At 40.6% G+C, this 21,372-nt stretch overlaps 1 protein-coding gene across 1 annotated transcript in view; it reads right to left on the bottom strand.

The window, feature by feature from the left end:
• Positions 1 to 21,372, bottom strand: part of SLC8B1 (solute carrier family 8 member B1) — a 1,008,250-nt gene that overhangs the window by 257,931 nt on the left and 728,947 nt on the right. The window contains exon 11 of the mRNA XM_044068272.1: positions 4,091 to 4,232. Within this exon, the coding sequence (XP_043924207.1) occupies positions 4,091 to 4,232 (142 nt within the window). The remainder of the gene's footprint in view (positions 1 to 4,090; positions 4,233 to 21,372) is intronic.

Genomic DNA, 21,372 nt, shown 5'->3' with positions numbered 1-21,372 from the left:
CTAGCTGCCCTTGAGGGCCATTTTAAATCAAGCCAATTTCTCCTTTTGTGCTTGAATTAACCAATCGCATCTGGTGACAGAGGGTGGCCTTACCCATCCCATGGCTGATAATTATGTACTACCCCTAATCAGAATAACTGGGATCATGCCATAGATCATTTGAGGGGACCCATGCATGGGTTAAAGCATTTAGGAGCTGCCTCTGTCCATTTGTTGTACTGGGGTACATTTTCTGTTTCTCATCCATAGATCCAAGCTGTGCTTGAATATGGACAGGGATGAACTTTGTTTTATACGGATGGGGAGTCTGTTCCAGAGCAGCAGTATCCTCTTCAAGATATATTTCTCCCTTCAATCTGTTCTGCTTCTGTTGCAGAAAAGGTTTAGATCCCTAAACCAAGTATTTCTGAAGCCATCCGACTTGCTGATGTGCAGTAAGTCCATCAGTAATGGGTCAGATGATGCCTTGCATGCCAAACACAGATCACATCTTACTAGTAGGATACAGAGTACAGTGACAGGGCTTTGAGTCAGTCCACGTAGGACACTTACTTAGGCCTTGTATCCTTTTACTAAGGTAACTCTGCATGCATTCCAGTTTTTGCATGTGTCTGGACAAATACATGCCAAAGGAGGCATTAAATTCAATGACTGGCCTAATGAAGGCTGAGTAAAGTGGAACAACGACATTCCTTTGTTTATAAGCTGTGCAATATAGAAGGACATACTACAATGAACACTTGTTGGTCAAGTTTCCAAATCCTGAACAGATGAGTCAACTCTTAGGGGCATATTGTTAATGTAGTGGTTCCCTGGGTAGTGATTTACTAAAGGATACAATAATGCATTCTTTGACATTTAGTGAGTCCACAATTTTGGCACCAGTTATTTATTTTGGGGCAAACCTTCCTGCAGGATGGCTAAGTCACTGGGGGATTCAATGACTGCTCCTAGCTTGCAGTGATCTGCAAACTTAAGTCAGCCAAAGCCCTTTGGTACTGGCTTTTACTTCAGAAAAGTAGACGCCAAATAGGAGAGGCCACAGCACAGAACCCAAACAAAAAACACATTTTGGTTTCCTCAGAACATTAAGGCTTACTATTTTGTCTGTACTTGTTCAGAGACCTTATCAGCCAGGGTTCCCCTTTCTCTGTGCATTTTATCAGGACAGCTTTTCAGCTGCTCAGTCAGCCACTAAAATTTAGTATTCTCTCTTGAAAGCCAGTCATCCCTTACCACTACTTGACAGCTCATTTTTGTGATAATATATTCCATCTCTATTTTCAGAAACCACTTTTATAGTTTTACTATCTATTCTCTTTATGTAGCAAAAGCGCCAGGTGACTGTGGTTATTGTAATTCCCCATTTTAGATAGAATAACCTCTGCAATCTGTTGTATTTCCTCTTCTTTTACAGAAATCACATTCTTGAAACCATGCTTGTTCCAACAACGCAGCGTTGAGATTTGTTCTTAGTCCCCGAATCAAAGTTTGTTCCAGGTCTCTCAGAACCTTTAGAGCTACAGGTAACACCCACAAAGCTTTATCATTTTGCATAGTTTAACACGTTACTGAAAAACACCTGTTTACTTCTGTATATCAGGAATCCTCTGAAGCAAAGCACAGTTATTCTGCTGCTCCACACCATTGTTTGTAAACAAATTTAGTTGGTCAGCATAACTTTCATTTGAAAAACTCTGATGCTGCATCTTAGTAGAGCCTAACATGTTTTACCCTCCATAACAGCTTTATTTTCTGCACAGCGTTACATTACCTCTCATTTCATTTTTTTCCCAACAGATGCAGTTGGTAAAACATTTCATCAGGCTTTCAGCCCAAAACAAAATTACACACACACACACACACACACACACACACACACACACACACACACACACACACACTATTGCCATTTTTGTAACCATATCTTTGTGTATAAACATTAATCTGATCAGTTATTCTTCTGTAAACTTATCCAAAAAAGAAAAAAGGGACAAAATCTTACAGCAAGTACACAAAATCATAATTTAGATGAATGCATGTGAGTGAAAAAGGTACAAGAACATCACTTCCTCTAGCTGATAGCTTACCCAACTGCAAAAAGCAGTAACCACTCAAATATCATTAAAGTGCAAAAACAGTAAAGCCTACTTTTGTTTGCATTCAGCATGCCTGCATTTAGTTCTAAGCTCCTCTACTACAGTCCTATCCCAGTTTGCAAAACAGTTTGCTTCAATCAAAAATGTGTAATAGAAATTAGTGATAATACAGAGTGGATTATGGGGTCTCCAGAAAAAGACACATGCAGTTATGGCTACACAGAAGTTAACCAAGAGATAGGAGTATGCAGACGATGACCTGGAGATATAGCTATGCAAAAGGTATCATGGTAATAGGGCTATGCAGACAGTAATCCAGATATATGGCTAAGCACTCGGTAACCCATACGTAGGGCTATGCAGTTGGTAACCAGGAGGTAGGGCTACACAGACAGCAACCCAGAGGTAGGGCTACACATAAGGTTATCCAGAGGCAAGACTATGCAACTCAGAGTTAGGTCTACCACAGGAGGTAACAAAACAGGCAAAAATAGATTTTGTTTTGGCTTCCTTCAAAAGAAAAATCATCTTTCCCAACAATCCCCTCTCTAGACCAACCATACTATCTCCAAGTACCAGGGCCAACGACCTGAGGGTACAGCTGATGGAGCACTCAACCATCTTGGGGAGAAGAAAGGGATACTGAAACATTTAAACCCTACATCATCTGCTCATAAATGTAGCAATCTTTTGAAGGCCTGATTATTGTCAGCTGTTCCAATGGGCAAGAATGTATATGCCCATGGAAACTCCCCTCTATGAAGCTCTAGCACCCAGCCTCCCTTCTGTTCACACACAATTCTACAGGATACAAATATTGCTTTCCATTCTCCCCTGAAAGGCAATGCTCAAAACCCCCTACCCTTCCCCCTTTGAGGTAAGTGAAATAGTTATTGTAACTCAAGTTTGCCCCTTAACCTGGCCTTTCGGAAAAATGCAAAACTTTTGTAGTTGTTGCTGGTGCTGTTGTTATCCATGTCCAGAATATATTCCCTCTGGAAAAACTGATACAGGTGTTATCCTCAGATGATCAAGGGTAGCTTTTCACTCCTTTTATTTGTTTCACAACTCATTGAGAAGTGCACCTGCTACTTCTATGAAACTATCATCACTGTACCCTGGTTCTACCAGCTGGGACTGTTTTACATGGGAAACACCACAGTGCCTAGTGATACAAGCACTTCTTAAGCTATGCAACATTCATGGGGTAACCATACACACAAATGAAGAGGACAGAGCACATGATTTCCAATTATGAAGAATTACACAGCATATATATGGAATCCAGAAGTGAATGCAAATGTTTTAATTAATGGTTCCTCTTCCTTAATTGCACACGGGTCTATATTACATATCTGAACGCTTAAATGTGCGAATCGCTAAAGATCGACCTTTAGTGATCGGACATTTAAATGTTTGAATATGAATAAAAATAAAACAAAAGGAAAAAAAAACTAAAGGTTGTAAGCAGGGGAGCAAGCACCCGTGCACCCCCCACAACTTAAATATACCAACTCCAAGATCGCACTACAGTGTAGGGAATGGGAAATTTCCCGTTTCCACACTGTAGTGCACTGAAGTGCGATCTCGGAATTAGTATATTTAAGTAGTGGGGGGTGCAGGGGGGCTTGCCCCCCTGCTTAAACCCTTTCCTTTTTTTTTAATATTATTTTGTTACATATTCGAGCATTTGAATGTTCAAGTGCTAAAGGTCGATCTTTAGTGATTCGAACATTTAAGCATTCAGATATGTAATATAGACCCAATGCACACAAATGCAACAGTTATGGGGAAAACAAAATTATAAATCTTCTAGACTGAAAACAGTAAATATAAAAAATTGTCTCCAGTACTGTGTCTAACACTTTTTCTTGTTGCTCTAGACAAAGTACAAGGTTTAATTCTATGCATTTCCTGGATATACAAGTGCAGTCATATCCCAACACATTTGCTATACACTATCTTGTTTCAAGTGACAATAGACAGCTTACATTTTCCAGACTTTAGAGTAAGGATGAAGACCAAAGGGCTAGTGATGAGATGCAGACAGTTGAGGGGCCGTTTCCAGTTACGATCATCTTTATCATTGTCTACTACTGGGACAGTCAGCAATAGAATGAACTCTGCTGGAGTCTGGAAGATAAGAGTTTGCATCCAAAGTTTTAAACACAAACACAGGGTTACATAATAAGCTAGAATACAAACAGCTATAAATACATAGACATGTATTCACACACGTACATCTATACATCTTCAAATATATACAGGGAATTCTTCACTAATGTTAATGACCCTGTTGGTTGACAACAAACCCGTCAATCTGTTTCAGTCGATAAGCATGGTAATCAAATTATAGCAGTGTGTCAAAGCAAGATCTTGGAGCAGAATGGATTAGAAAGTTTCTCCTTTTCTCTCACTGTTGTGTTATCTTGAAGTTAGTCTACAGAGATGTGGAATGTAGTGAACGATGTGGGGGCTTTCCACCATACAGAAGCAAAAATCTAATGTATTTTTCTTATTTGTGCTTATCAGTGTCTTGCAATCAACAAAGGAGAATCCACTTAAAAGTGTCCACTTACTGCTTGGCATATACTCAAACATATATCCCTGAGATTCACTAATGCTTAAACTCAGTGAAGATTTAAAACAAGAATCAAGCAGAAAACTCCCTACCTAAAAACAAAGTAATAATACTATAAGGGGAAACAGTGTTGTAATGGGAACACTACACATACATACGCATGGAGTATGACAGTTATCAAACTCCTTGTGTGCCGAATATACTTGTCATTGTTAACCATTAGTACATATTTTTTTTGGTATTAGCTATTATTCATGATTACTACATGTGCCCACATTTTCCTTCAAATGATTCTTAGATTTGAGGGACTGTATTTTTTTCTTGGAAACACATTTGTTCTGCAAATTGATTCCATGCAGCAGGTGCACCTTTGTAAAAGCATCTTCTACAAAAGTCCAAACGAAGGGTTAATGCAAATAAGGTGCCCAAACCTTCCTCTGCCAAATGATTATCCAAAAAAATGTCCAGACTTGAGCCCAAGCTACTAACAAGGCAGATAAAAATCCAAGTGATATTAACTTCTGGCTAAACAACAAAGACCATTAAAAACAGATTAAATACCAAAACATACTGAAGGCTGTAAGGGATAGCAGCAAGACCATATTTAGAACAGATAGCTAATCTCAATCCAGAAGCAGAGGTGTATCAAGATAATTTCAAGTATAACAAATGCAGTATCACACACATTTTACACTGTTATTCCCTTCCAAAAGCAAACCACAGCCAGTCGTGCACAGCACATTACATTACATAATGTGATGGCAGGAGATGGTTTTTCAAATCTAATCAGCCCATTTGAGGGCTCATAACATCATAGTGCTGCTTCTTCCTAAACAGAGTTACCTATCTCTTCCAGCTGCATCATACCCCCTTGAAGTTCCTTGTGGATTCACTACCCCTTCAGATACACACAAGAACACTGTTTTCAGGGTCCAGAACTCCCTGTGTAGAAAAGTAATGGTTTCTTAGTTCCAGATGAATGTGTGTACTCTCTTGAATCGTGTAGATCCTTCTCTGACAAATATGCTTTATATTTGCCCTTTCAATTTTCGTATACATTGTGGAGCAAGTCCATATGCCTCTCCCTCTCAGAGTCTAACGAATAAAAGTCCAGCTGTTTAGATCCTGCTTATTCCTTTTCCTCCCTCCATGACCCGTATGACCTTATTCTGAATACTTTCCAGTTTTTCACATCCTTTTGCTTGCAGGGATTTCAGAAGTGCAAACAGTATTCTAGACAGGCCTCATCAGTATGTAAGGAAGTGGAGCTTAACCTGCCTAAGCCTGGAATGTATGACACATGGAAAAGAATTCAAAACTTAGCTGTTCCTTGTACCCTCTCAGCTTGCATTTGATAGTCCAGAGATAATGCAATTATTACTCCTATGTCCTTTCATCTCTCAAGTCTTAATGTTTAGACTTCTCTAACTTATTACGTGACCTTCAGGTTGTTGTGTCCATATTACAGCACTTTCACTTACTTGTCATGAATGTCAATTAGCTTCCTATCCACCTGCAATAATGTCCCAGGTCCCTTTTTTAGGTTTCCATTGTCTAGGACTGTGGACTTTATTTTTGTACTCTGCAAATAAATTCAGTCTATTAGTCTCCCCTTCCAATAAATCAGACAGGAATATGTTGTACAGTAAGGGTTTCAGCAATAACCCTTCCAACATTCCACTGGTCACTTCACTCGCCCCAACATTTTTCACAAACATAACCCTCTTTGCTTTACACAACCTTTCCTTCGTCCAGTCTACAAGTTCATATCCAACTCAAGAGACCTTTCAGCTTACTGAGCAGTTTTCAGTAAAATACTAATTCAGTCACTTTCATTGTTCATACATTCTTCCCAACCATCACCCTCTGTGTTTTTCCTTCACAACTATTCCTTCATCTGGTATACAAACTTATGCACAGCTCTAGTCCTTTCAATTTACTGAGTGGTCTTCATGGGGTAGACTCGAGGTTTTACTGAAGACCAAAAAAGACCACACTTGCTAGTGACCTCATCCAACTCTGCAGTTACCCAAACATACAATTACGGGTTTGTTTGGCAGCGCTTCCAGGCAGCAAAGTCATGGTGCCTTGGGTTCTGAAACTGGTCATGCTTTAGAAGGCCTCAAGCATTTATCTGCTCCATCTTTTCTTGGCCAACATCACCAACTTAACTGGCCCGTAGTCACCAGGAATGTCTTTTATTACCACCCCTTTACAAAAGGGAAAATGGAGCAGTCTCCCAATCATCTTGGCCTCAAATGGCTAGAAATACAATAAAGATATCTGTGAAGGATTCTGCCAGGGGTACTTGCTAGGGTTTTCCTTCCTCTGACCAGTATCTAATCTGCTTTACCCTAGTCTTTCCTACTGTTTTTGTCTACAATGGCCACTTCTGTCCATCTCTTGTCCCGCTCTGCATTCTTCCCACTCAGCATAACACTCTTCCCTTTTTCCTTTTTGAATAATGAGGCAAAAAGTTAATTCAGTACTTCAACAATGCCTTCCATTCACCAGCCACCATTGCCTCATTACTAACCTTTTTAGGTTGGGGTCTCCATTCTCCTGTTCTGAAATATGCATACATTATTTTCCTTCTCTGCTATAACCTTAGCTACTTCCATCTACAGTCAGGCCTTGACCTTCCTTCACCTGTTCAGTGAATTCTCTCCTGACCTTGATATAAACCTTCCCTCCTATTACTTCCATTCCACCATTTCACTGCTTTGTTATTCTTGAACACTTTCTTGACTGTACTTGCTCACATACTTTGGTGTCCATCAGAACTTTACCCACCTTCTACAGAAACACCCACACATTCCATTCAGAATGTAGTCTATGAATCTTATCCACAAGTTGTTTGCCCCTCTACTTTCTCCCATACACTACAACTTTTGTCTAAAATTAACCATACTGTAACATGGTTAATGCAGTGAAGCCCCCCCCCCCCCCCATACCATGAACTTTGGCAGACCTGGTGGAGTCTAGAATGGTTTGTCTTGTACCCTCTCTTACCAACTGAAAGAATAGTCGTGTAAAATCTTACTATAATAACAGATGTCTTTCTCTTCACTGTTGCAGTATTCTTTACATGAGGGATATCTCCACCACAGACTACTCGACATAGGCCAGTATACAAAAGTCTTTCGCTACTGTAAGGTGTGTGTGGTATGTCACACATAGGCTGCACTCACATGTCGGCCATAAAAGTGACGTGTACACACCGTCCTTAGAAATGAATGACCTATGAGGAATGCCAGATTAAGGAAAGTAGGGTATGAACATTCAAGGTAAAAACCAAAAGCCAAGGGGAAGGAGGGAGGGATTGGAATACTGTGACAGTGAAGAGAAGGACAACTATCTTTATGGTAAGATTTTACAAAACTATTCTATGTCCTTCTATTCATCTGTTGCAGTATTCTTTACATGAGGGAGAGTACAAATGTTCATGAGGGGAGGGTGGAGGATGATGCAGTAGAGCCCTCCAGAAAGTCATGGAGTTCGGCTCTGGCAAAACCTGCTCTAGACTTAGATATGCCATCCAATTTGTAATGTCTGGTGAAGCTATGCACAGAAGTCCATGTAGCTGCTTCAAGAATACAGCTAGGACCTACTCCCTTAAAGAAAGCACCAGATGAAGCTACAGCCCTAGAGGGGTAAGCCTTTATAGAAAAGGCAAGTCTCTTACCATAATTCACATAACAAAAGGAAATAGTCTTAGAAATCCAAGTAGAAACAGTCTGCTTGGAAAAGGGCAATCCTAGAGCCCTGGGATGATAGGAAACAAAAAGCTGGTTTGATTTCCTGAAAACTTTAGTCTTGTCTAAACAAAATCTAAGTTGTCTATGACAATCCAGGGTGTGCAGCACTTTCTCACTCAAATTCTGGGAGAAGGAAAGAAAGTAGGTAAATGAATGGACTGGTTGAGTGACAGGTCATTGACTACCTTGGGCATAAAAAAAGGGTTAATCCACGAGGACACACCGTCTTTATGAAAAACCAAAATAGGAGGAGAGGCCATAAGGGCTTGGAGTTCAGACACACATCTAGCTGAAGTTAAAGCTAGTAGTACTACAGTTTTCCAGGAGCAATGCTGCACGGAAGCTGATGAAGCTGGCTCGAAAAGGGGAAGAGCCAGCTTTTCCAGTACAAAGTTAAATCCTAGAGAGGAGGAATAGGTTTTCTGGTAGGTCTAATGTGAATGACGCCTTTAGGAAATTGTTTAGCCTCAAATCTGATAGCTGGGAGGGGGGATAAAGGAAGACAGTCAGACATAGCTGACGTATGGGCCTTCACAGAACAGTAAGCCAAGCCAGCACTGTGCAATTCACACACACAAGACAGAACCAAGGAGACTTCCACTGATAGTGGATCCTGGTGTGAGATCCCCAAGCTGGGCCAGTAATCAAGGAGCTTGAATCCTCACCACTGACACTGGAGATGGACGTTTACTTGGAATACAAATGGATGCACACTCAGTATTTCCAGATGCAGACCTCTCTGCATCAATCACAATTTCCCTTACAAGTGCACAAGGAACACACTCAGCCCAAGGTCTGGGTTTCTCTATCGGTCTCCCTCCAGGTCCCCAATAAGACTCAGAACTGGTACAGATGCAGAGTTAAGTCCTCAGTGGAGTGTCTAAGCCAAGTCCTCTACCACTCTGTCTATGAAACCAGTGCTGTGTGTCCCTGTTCAAATGTTAATGTTGACCCAACAGCCAGGCTTTCAGGAATAGCCAGAGTTATCACCAAATAAATATATGCAAATACTCTCAAAGTTTAAATATGCTCTAAAAGGACCAGCCACAATGAAAAGTTTAAATATATTTAATAATAAATAATAAAAAACATGAAAATACTAAATATCTATTTACAGTAAACAAGAGTTTCAATCACAGGGTACATTAAAAATAACACAACTGGAAAGATTCACACAGTTACAGAAAAAAACAACACTTAACTATTCTCACTATATTTTCCTAACTGATTTAGAGAATTACTATCCTTGGTAACTTACTACCGCAAGGCAAGATGAAGTGGGTGAGTGGTCTTCCTCCTTTGTCAGGTTCCAAAGGACAGACTGCTCCTGAGACTTCAGTCTCCTCTAATATTAAAACATTATTTCTGTAGAGAATGACATCACATACATCTGGTCATCTGACGTCTGGTTCCCATGCAACCCCCAATGCTAGAAGCTGTCAGGATTTTAGTACCGACATGTCAATAATCCCTACACAAGAGCATTGCTCAGATCTGGTGCAGCTGCTGGAAGTCAAACCATTTTAACACTTCTACTCCTCCTACAGAGCTACTAAGACATACTTCTTACAGATGTTGCGCCTCTGGCTTCATTCAAAACTGTGAGATAACATCTTTATAGCCTAGGCCCAGTATTTCTCAAAGTCAGGTGGATTGGGATTAACTTCTCTTCTTCCAGTATCCTCTGTTACAATATATACATTTAAACAGTTACAGCAATGCATGCACATTTCTTTTCTTTCCAGCAGGACCCACTGTTGATACATTTTAACAGAAGGATCTTTGCAAATCCATTTTTCAACACAATCATCTGTAGAAATCAGTTTGATATACAAATGACATATAATTATTTACAAAATTCCAGCTAGCTGTGCTGACATATGTTACACATCCACTGCCCTACCTCTCCTGGTATGGCTGGCAGTATCTCTTATCGTTACACCTAGTTTCGAGAGAGACACAAATGTGAAAATCTCTTCCACTTGGATAAGTAAGATTTTCTGGTATTGGGTTTCCAGGCCTCCTGCAGGACCCTTAGCAAGTTCTCAGAGAACAGTTGTTTAAAAGGAATTAAAACCCTATAACCTACAGAGTCAACTGAAGGGTCGACAAGTGGGGATTTATGAGAGTTCCTTTGTCTTGTATGAGAAGGTACACCCTGTGAGGTAACTTGTGGTGATTGCCCTTGGTTAAATGCAGGAGAAGAGGGAACCAGTGCTGTCTTGGCCAACTCACTAGCAAGATTTTTGGCTTGTCCTGCTGAATTCTGAAGGGCTTTCAGAATGAGTGGAAGGGGGGGGGGTGCATACAGATGAAGAAGGTGTCCACCAGAGGATGTGGAACTCTGGCACAAAATTGTGAAAGTAGTCTGTTCATGAGGATGGCAAACAGATCTACTTAAGGTGTACCCCACTGGTGGACGATGTCTAGAAACATATCCCTCTGAAGTATCTATTCATGGGACTGTGTTAGGGACCTGCTCAAGGTGTCTGCCACGCAAGTTTAGCTGGATAGAATGTACACTGCCTGAAGAGTCACCTGATATTGGATTGCCAGCTCCCAAGCCCAGAATGCCAGCTTGCATAGTGGATAGGGTTTGCCCCCCACTTGTTCACATATAAGAGGACTGTAATATTGTCTGTGAACAGCTTTAGAGGTCTTAGGAGGAAGACAGGATGGAAGGTCTGATGACTACCAGCAGCACCCTCATCTCCCTTACAGTGATGTGTTCCCTTTGTTGATAGGGGGACCATACCCCTTGTGCTTTCAAATTCCCGAAAGTTGCAACCAAGCCCACATTCGAGGAGTCTGCACACAGCTCTTGGACTGGTGACACAGGGTGCAAAGGAATTCCTGGATTGAGTGACACCTGTTGGATCAACCAATGGAGTTCTTTCTTCAGACAGGGAATGAGAGGAATTGGAAAACTCCAGGGGATGTGAATGCTGCATCCAAACTGGCTTTAGGAACCGCTGGAGTCTTCTCATATGAAGTTTGGCCAGTGGTAACACAAGGATGCTGGATGCCGTGAAGCCCAAAACCCTGAGGAACTCTCTAGCTGAAATGTGGTGTAGGGACAGAAGGTTTTGGAAGTAGGAGGTGAGGTTCTGAGTCTTCTGAGGAAGAGAGAACCTCATGATGTCCATGTGAATCCTTCACCCCAGGTAGATGTGATCCTGAGAGGGGGGTGAGAACAGATTTTTTGTGGTTTACGGTAAATCCCAGATGTAAAAGAGGAGAAATGGCAAAGAGGATAATTTGCTCCAAGATCTCTGGGGAGGTTGGCAGAAAAAGACGATTGTTCAAGTAAGGGAAAACGCGGATGCCATGAAGCCTGCAACAGGCAATCACAGGGACTAGACATTTTGTGAAAACCCTTGATGCAGTAGAGAGGCCAAAGGGCAAGGCAGAGAACTGAAAATGCCAGGAAGCCACAGTGAAATGTAAAAACTTCCTGCAGCTGGGGTGGATAGGAATGTGCAGTTTTGTTTGTTTCATATCCAGGGAAGCCATGTAGGCTTGTGGCCGAATAAGGGGAAACAAGGTCTGAAGAGTTAACGTATGGAGATGTTGAGATGAGAAAGGTCCAGAATGGGTCTCCAAGGACCATCTTTTCTGGGCACTTGAAACATTCTGGAGTAGAAGCCTCTTCCTTTTTGGTCTTGAGGAACCTCTTGAATGGTTCCTTGTCTCAGCAGGTCTAGCAGTACCTCTGGAAGGTAGGGAATTCTATACCTGAAAGTACCCTTTTTAAACAATAGAGAGAACCCAGGAGTCCTGAGTTATACTTCCCCAGGTTGGCAAAAACAGAGAAAGGTGCTGGGAGAGAGGAAAGTGGGCGAGGGGGCAAGGTGGTTTGGGCAGTCAGAGGGAACCAGCCCCGTCAGGAAAGGGCTGTTTCTGAGACGGAGTTGCAGGGGAAGCTCTAGGCTTCTGAGGCCTCCTACCACCCTTTTTTGTTTTACATGGAGGACGTCAGGAGTATCTACTTACAAAAAACAGCTTCGCTGGATAATTCCTTTGAAACTTGGGCACTGGGGAAACAAAGATGTGTTTCATCTCCTGCAATTCCTTGCCCTTTTCCTGGAGAGACTTAAATAAGTTAGCTGCTGCAGGGCCAAACAATGCAGAGTTGTTCAAAGGTGCTTCCAAAAGTTTAGTTTTAATGTCATCTGGTAACGGCTGGAGTCTTACTCAAGAGAATCTCCTTATGAGAGAACTAGAGACAGCTGTCATGGCAGCCACCTCTGTAGCATCACAGCTACATTTGATGGAGTGGTGAGCTACTTGAGAGGAGGCTCTAATCTTGCATGCAGCCAAAGTCTTATTCTCCGAGTTAGGCAAGTCAGAAATGACAAACTCTACAGCAAATTGAGTCATGTGTGTTTGGTAATTAATGCTTCTAAATGTCAACGTGTCAGAAGTGAAAACTTTCTCCCCCCCCCCCCTTTCCAGGATCCTGCTGTCCTTATCAGAAGGAAGGAGAGTAGCTGAAGGCATTAACCTGGTTGGTTTGTTTGAAGCCACTGAAATAACCAATGGATCTGCTGAAGGACATCTGAACTGGAACTTACAGTCCCTGGGTACCTTGTAAAAGCTGGTCAGGCTTCTTATGGCCAGGAGGCTGGGAATCTGGTGTCTGGGAGGCAGAGGCAAATGCATCTAGAAATGCAGGTAACACAGGAGGAATAGCTGAAGGGCTAGAGGATTCCACCTGTAGAAGATCACAGTATCTCTTTTGTACTTCAGATACCAGTGTTATCCCATTTGAAATAATTCCTCAGTTTAACCAGTCTCTCTCCAAAAGAGAGTTCTTCCATTGGGGAGTCAGTACCGTCCACTTCAGTCTTCCTCTGGGGAGGTGTAATCTAAAGAGGAAGGGATCTGTGAGGAATAGGCCGCAGATTCATCTTCTGAGGATGCCTCTTTCTCTGATGAAACTTCTTACCTAACTGTTAAGTGGAGAATCAATGCTAGCAGGGCAGGGACTGAAAAACCGGAAGGAGGCACAAGGGTTATAAGGGCCTTGAAAAGGCCTTGGGTGAATTGTTCCTTATCGGTTTGAGGGTCTTTTGGGAGGGACAATCTTTTTGTCTTCTGCTTCTTTTTAAGATGCAGGTCAGCCCTATGTAATGTAGAAGGCCTGGACATAGGCCTACATTCAATACTATCAAAGTGAATTTCCTCCTGCCCAAGGACCTGAGGTATCCTCCTTGGGCCTTCGGTAATCATGAGCCTTGGTTCCCCCTGTACATCCAAGATGGATGCCTGCTCAGCCTCTGAGGATGTGACTGGGTCGGATTCAAGGAGGCCTCAGTATCAGGCTCGGCCTGTGAATCGGACCAGGAACCATACGTATAGCCAGGCTCTCAACCGCCTCAAGAGAGTTGCCCATAGTAAGAGCTGTGCCAGAAGGTTCAGGGCTTGGCTTTTTGGCCTTCTGCTTTGTAACTAACTTGACCTCAGGCCCCGAGGATCCCTCCAACTTGCTTTTAGCTAGCAACTTTAAGTGCTGATTTTCCAAGTAAATAAGCCAAGGAGTAAAGTCTACTCCTTAAGGTCTTAGCCACAAATGCCTGGCAAATGGGACACAATTTGTGGTTGTGGGTAGACCCTAAGCAGAACAAACACTGAAGATGGATATCCTTATGTGGAATTTATCTTCCACACTGGCATTTGGCTTTTCTGGATGACATGAACCCTACCACACAAGAGTAGCAACAAAAACAAGAATTCCCCAAAGGGGCACTTACCTGAGAAAAAAATGATAGAAAACAGCAAACTACTTGGGTGAGCAAGTCCAGCATTCGGACTGGCAGCAAAGAAGTTCTGAGGACGGTGTGTACATACGTCGCTTTTATGGATGACATATGACTGCAGTCTACATGCGATATACCACGCACATCACAGTAGCGAAGGACTTTTTGTATACTGGCCGACATCGGGTGACCTCTGGCAGGATATCCCTCATGTAAAGAATACTGCAACAGAAAGACATCAAATTCTTCTTGATTCAGTGCTTCTATCAGGATCCTTTTTCCTTCTACTCTGGATGTAGGAACTAACCAATCTGCAGATGGGAAGCAGAGATCTCCTATCACCACTATCCTCTTATTTCTGTCTTCAGATTCTGAAACCTGTTGATAAAATACAACCTTTTGCCAGTAATGTGTTGTGAAGGTTGTAGATGTCATCCACTAGTGTCCATTCATTCCACTTTTTTCACACACTGCTTGGAGTTTTGCCTGCCACAGTAATTACCTTAATCATTGCTCCCATTCTCTGTTGCTATCTGTTCATTTTTTCTTCTTCCATTCCCTCACAACCTATCCTATCTTTTACAAACGCCATCACTCCTCCCTCTTCTATTATCTTTTTCTTTAGCTGTGATAAAGCAAGAACATCAACAGCTAAAATAATAATCACTGGTTTTATACACAACAGAGGTATTGCCTGCGCCACCTCATGGTTCAAAATGCTACAGCTCTCTCTGTCTATAGTGTAAAGACAAACACAGCTGTCTACTGTGAACAGAGCTATCCACTCAATATCCTCTGTAAAGGAACTCAAGATACCTGCAATAGTGCTAACTGACAGACTACCTTACTAATACACCTAAAACATGAAAGTAGCACATATACTACATCAAAAGTCCAGCAACATCATGTAAAGGACCAGAACCTGCCCAACACATGCAGCGACAGACTTCATAACAGGAAACCCACACTAGAACACGGAAAGATAAACTATTTTGCCATCTGAGAATATAAAAAGATAGACTGACATGGCTGCCTACAAAACTTTTCTCAATATTTAAGCCTAATTTTCAAATCATAACACTAAAAAAACAAAAAAAACAAAACCACCTCCTTATAATTCCAAAAAAGTTACAGAATTCTACTCCACAGTAAAGAAAAATATGAAAAGAATTATGGCCCACTGAACTAGTGCATGCTTGGAAATAACTAGGTGCACTCATTGGTAAAACTAAACTATCTATATCACAGTAAAAAAAAAACAATGTTAGATGCGACTCCCTATTGAAATGTGCTGACAAGCTGGGTGAAAAAAAGGCCAAAAACATCAGAGAACGGCAAATCTTGAAAATCACTCTTCGCCTTTTAAATTCTTTTTGCAGGGTGGGGCAAGCTCCGTTGCCCCCCCCCCCCCAAACTTCTATATACCAACTCCATTCTTTCGACCATTCACTCTCCGTATTTTGAGACTTGCTCTAGCAGGTCTCAAAATTTCAAACTGTTACCGTTAAGAAGCACTCTGCAGGGTTTACAAGTACTTACAACCAGAAACAAGAAACACAGCAGATGAATCATTACTGCAGTATAAACTTGTGTATGGCACAGTTGCCATGAAATGCCATGAAAAATGTGTGCCATCCAAAATGACTGCTACTTCCAACAGTATTGCAAGATTTGCATCAGGTCTACCTTTAAACACAAGTCACTGTACAATTCTGCAGAATCTAAAGGGTTGGGAGGGTGGCCTAATGGTTAAGGTGTTTGCCTTACAAACACAAGGTACAGGGTTTGAGTCTCACAAGGGATAATTGGCTAGGCTTAAAATGGCTTGCAAGGGCAGTTATCCTAGTACTAACCTATGAACCTAAGATGATTAATAATAATAATAATAATAATAATAATAATAAGCAAATTAATTTGTAAACGATGCTTGCCGACAAAAGTATTCATATTCAACAATGCCCAACATTACATAATCTCTTAACAAGAGCCAATACTGGAGGACCTATGCCTATCCAACCAGTAATCTCTCTCTCTCTTACAAACAGTAGCAGACACCTAGAATGAACCAGTGGACAGCCAACACTATCCACTAAGTTTACATGGCAAAGGAGGAAATGTAAATAAGCTGCCAGCTCTTTCTTCAATACTATACTACCCGAATGTAAACACAAACTATTTTAAGATAGGCGACAGGACACCAAGTCCCTGACTCCCAAAGGAAAGGAACCAATTACCACAACAACTCAGAAGCATACCCAGTGTCACATTATTTAAAACGTCTCTCTAAAAGCACTTCCTTAATTCCACCACATTATCTTCTGCAAACAACACAAAGGTGATACTGCATAAATAACCACAAGGAAACACCCATAAAATGTTGCACTAATGCATTTTAGTACTTTTTGCAGTCACATAGCACCTTACTCTAGATAGTTATACATAACTGCTACTTCTTTGTCTTTGCACTTTCCAAGACGTCATGTCTTTTAGAAGTAATGCAGTCACTCTTCCCACTCTTATATTACCTTTCTATCATCTCCCCTCCTATTCTCCATTACCTCATCTGCCATGCAGTATGTGTACACCAAGGACAATTTGCACCCCGGGTAATGCTCCTATTTGGCACAACCTCAAGTTGAGGAAAATATCCTGTTAGAGTTAACAAAAGTCGTCTCAGACTTGACGATCAAAATAGAAGGAATTCAGCCTAATAGCTTTTTCAAAGACTTCTGTTAAACTGTAGCAAACAGACATACTGTTTCCCCGCTAGAGTTTACAGACTGTCATTTAAGTACACTGAAAAAAAGTCTTCAAGCTAGGCAAAACCTATTACATATCAACTCAACAGCTTTTGCTAAACTGTATCAACTACCCTTGTTAAACTGTGGCTAAGCACTATGCTAACTGCATGTTCATATGTTCATAAGTTCTAGGTTAGTTGCTCCTGCGGGCCATTTTAAGCCTAGCCAATTTCCTTTTTGGGCTTGAAATAACCTATCCCATTTGGTTAGGCAATGACTTTAACTATACTATGGGTGATAATTACATGTTAATCCCAAACGAGAACAATTGTGACCATAATAGAGATAATTTAACAGGACCCACGCATGGGAAAAATAATTTAGGAGTTGTATCTGTCCATTAGCAGCACATATGGAAGCTCTGGGCTAAATTTTCTGTTTCCGTCAATAGAGCTAATTTGCACTTGAAAATGGACAGGGATGAACTTTGTTTTATGTGAATGGGGGGAGAGCTCCATAGCAGTAGTATCCTCTGTGAAATATACCTGTCCCTCCAAACTATTCTGATGATGTTGTAGTAGAGATTTAGATCCTTAGAATATTTCTGATGCCATTTGACTTATACATGTGCAGTAAATCTATCAATATTAGGTCAGAGGATGTCTGGTATGCCAGACACAGGACACCTCTTAGCAGTCTGTAGCATACACAGTATAGTGACAGGGCTTGGATTCAGTCCATGCACGACATGATGTTTAAGCCTTGTATCCTTTTAGTAAGTTATCTCTGTGGGTGTTCCAGTTGCTGCATGTGGCTGGACAGATACATGCCAAAGGAGACATTATATTAAATGGCATGCCTAATCAGGCCTAAGTAAAAGCTAAATGTTAAATAAACACTTAGCAATTTCACTTGTTTACTAATTTTATGCTGCACAAAATAAAACGGTAAGCTACTGGACTCTCTGTAAAGCTTATTATCATTGCACCTGTTCAAACACAAAGGAGGACTTGGTGCATCTCTGATAACAAAATTACCCAAAAGACTGATTACTGTATTGGCAATACATAAAATGACTGAACTCTTTGCAGCATGTCTGACTGTGGTAAATGAACCCAATACTTCATCTGTAATGTACCACAGTTACTCACACAGCTTTAAAAGGTGTCTCTACTTGTAACAGTATGCTGATTAACATCATGTTTTTAAGGTGCTTTTACTGCAGTGTAGTTACTGTACTGTACACCTGAATATCATTCCAAAAGACATAGGCTTTTCCTCCTCAGTTCCCCTCTTGAAATATGGCCAGTTAACATAAAAAATACAGCATTAAAGTTGGGGCAAACAAAATTTATTCTCTACAGCTGCAGAAGTAGGTATAATTTGAAGAAAAGGGAGTCTCACTTTAACTCAAGTAACAGAGAAATAAGATCCCAAGTTTTGTATATTTTGGAACTATGACACAGGGCCATAAATATGATGGAGGGAATGGGACAGAAGAATAAACTCTAAAGGGTAGTGAAACACGGATGTGCCATAGCATTACAACACAAGTGGATTAAAAGCTGAAAGCACAGAAAAGTTAATATCAAACCTGAAATCACCTTTGTACGCACAATATATACAAATTTAAAAAGGAAGCTCATTTGTTAATTGTGCTGAAAGCAGAATCTCTGGGGAAAATATTTGTTATGTAAGAAATAATCAGGGACGTTCTTTCCCCAGAGGAAAAATGTACTTCTGAAGTTGACTTATTAGTTGTGACAGTGCCACACTGCTTTTTGGAAAAAGAAAACAGATACTCATACATACAATACATATATAATAATACCGGTTTGTTAACCAGGGAGGCTTCACTGGGCATACTGTCTGGTTAAGTGACTTGCTCAAGGTCTCACAGTAGGCAAATGGTAGCTAAAGGACTCCAACCCCCTCAGACTCAGGAACTACAGCTCACAGCCTTAAACCCCTACCAGACAAAATGTGTGCGTGTGTGCATGCGTAGACGCACAGACGCGTGCACACATTTTTTAGTAAGTAACTATGTTTCAAAATATTAGTTGCGACTTCTGGAGTTCATCGTGGGATATATTATTTATTTATTTATTTACATATTTATTTACATTTGTTGACCGGGAGTGTCCGACTGGACGTAGGTCCATTTTCAGCGGAGGCCCGGGGAGAAAAGCTCCACAGTTAAAATAAACAGAGAGTAGTTACATTGGATTACATAGTGATTAACAACATATTTACAGATGAAGAACATAGTACATCAGTAGACAACTAGAATCTTTATCTGTGAAGTACATAACAGACATAAACAAATGTTACAATGTTATGTTAAGTTATGTATAATGTTAAATGTTATGATATATATTTTAATTTGAGAACTGTTCAGAACTGCTCTAGCTATCTCAAACTACTTAGTAATTATACTGAAGTGCAAAACCACAAAATTCACAAAGATGTCACTTAAGTCAGTGCCAGTGGTCTCTAACAAACTATCTGAAGGCACAGCTGCAAACTGCTTATCTGGTAAGTGAGTGCAGGGTACTTCCTCTTAAAAAAATATGAAAAAACAAACATTAACTATCCTCTGCAAACAATAAATACCTACACAAACATTCTAATCTGCATAAGCAAGCCTTGCTGTAGGTTATTTTAAATATATAATAAACCATATCAGATAACCTTTGACAGAACCCTCAGTGTGAAACTGCTGATGTTTTCTCTTCTAAGGATATTCTCTTGGTACATATTCTTAGATTTTATACCTTCCTTGCTTAGAGGGCATGCATGACTTCCTATGGGTACAAGCCATGACATTATACACTGGATTTAGGAGGGGCTGGGATCAGTCTCATTGTCGTCAGTCTTGGCCCAATAAAATTAAACAAGCATCAATTTACAAGACTTACATTACAGAGAAGATGGAGGGGCACCCATGAGCAGAAGATTAATAAAGGCCAACAACTATCTACTTAATGCAACCCTCTAAAAAAATAAATAATAAAAAAAAACAACTGATACTTTTAATGCTTAAATAGTTACTGCACCTTACTGCAAAGGACCGTCTGTAAGTTGTATGTTGCATGACTTATAAAGCACAACAGAGCCCCTGCTGTGAGCTGTGGTTTGGATTACTCATAACCAATATCCCCAGCTCTTTCTGGTTTTAAGGTGGAACTAAAGGTGTATTTTTCTGAACTGGCATATATTTAACACAATATTTCCAGATGGTCTACGCATCATTTCTGAGGTCTCCACCATCTGTATCCTTTATACCCATTACCTGCAAGTTCTTTCATCCTTACCAGTTTTAACTACGCAATGCTGCATTTAATGCTTTCATTCCTTTTATCTTATTATTATTATTATGTACTGCATTCTGGCTTTGATCTTACTGTTTTACTTTCATAGAATCAACAGGATGATCAAAGGACAGGGGGACTTATCTATCCATGTTCCAAGGTTTCTCACACCATCTTCATTTTGGAGTGGGGTATTTTGTATACTATAAGCTGGGTGGCGGGTCTGTTTATCAAATGCATCAATAATGCATTTTTGCCACTTAGTTTTAGCATGTTTCCAGAGCATCAGCTACTGACCTGTGTAACCTGGTGGTGTAGCTTCTGCATATCAGAAACGGATTTGAATACAACATACAGTTTACAATTACATGCAAACTTTGCCAAATCCAAAAGAAGGAACTTTGGTTAACGATCAAGTATATGCTGACTAGCAGAGGTCTTAGCATGGATCCCTGTGGTACCCTACCAGTTGTCTTCATGCTCTTGGAGAATATACCTGCCACCCTCGAGTGCTTTATATTTTAATGAGTTTTCCCTTTTATTACACTCTATACATGTGGACTACCAGGCTGCTTTGCTCTTTCCCTTCCCATTTTCTTTAGGTAGGACAGAGAGATTTATACAGTTTTCTGTGTGAATATAAAATTGTTTCCATAACTACTAGCCATGTCAACACTTTGTGGGTTACAGTTATATTTGAACTTTGAGACTTCATTATACAATTTTAGGAAGTTTATACATTTGAAGCCTTTCAGTTCTGTGATATTTGCATCTCCTGGTTATGGATTTTGAAAGAGAAATTTACCAATTTGTGGTGGGACTTGAATAGAAAAGAGTATACCAGAGGAATAGTGTATATAGATGTTATTTTTTTAAAGACTGGGTCAAGAACATTTTATCCTCCAATGGTCTGCGTGACAGTTTCATTTAGAGAATTCTTATTTATGAAATCATGGAATTTTTGAGCATAGCTTACATTTAAGGTAATGGTCTCACTGTTATCTGCGGGTAAATATAGTCAACCAGAATGATGCAGATTTTCTGTATTTGAAGTTCATCCAATATATTTAGGAAAGAGATACGGTTTTCAGGAGTCATCAAAGGGGAGGGAGTCCTCTAACAT

The sequence above is a fragment of the Protopterus annectens genome, chromosome 4.part0 (genome assembly GCF_019279795.1).
Source record: "Protopterus annectens isolate FY-2018-M chromosome 4.part0, PAN1.0, whole genome shotgun sequence".
Taxonomy (NCBI): Eukaryota; Metazoa; Chordata; order Ceratodontiformes; family Protopteridae; genus Protopterus; species Protopterus annectens.
The sequence above is the reverse complement of the archived record's forward strand: the minus strand, read 5'-3'. Positions and strand labels throughout refer to the sequence as shown.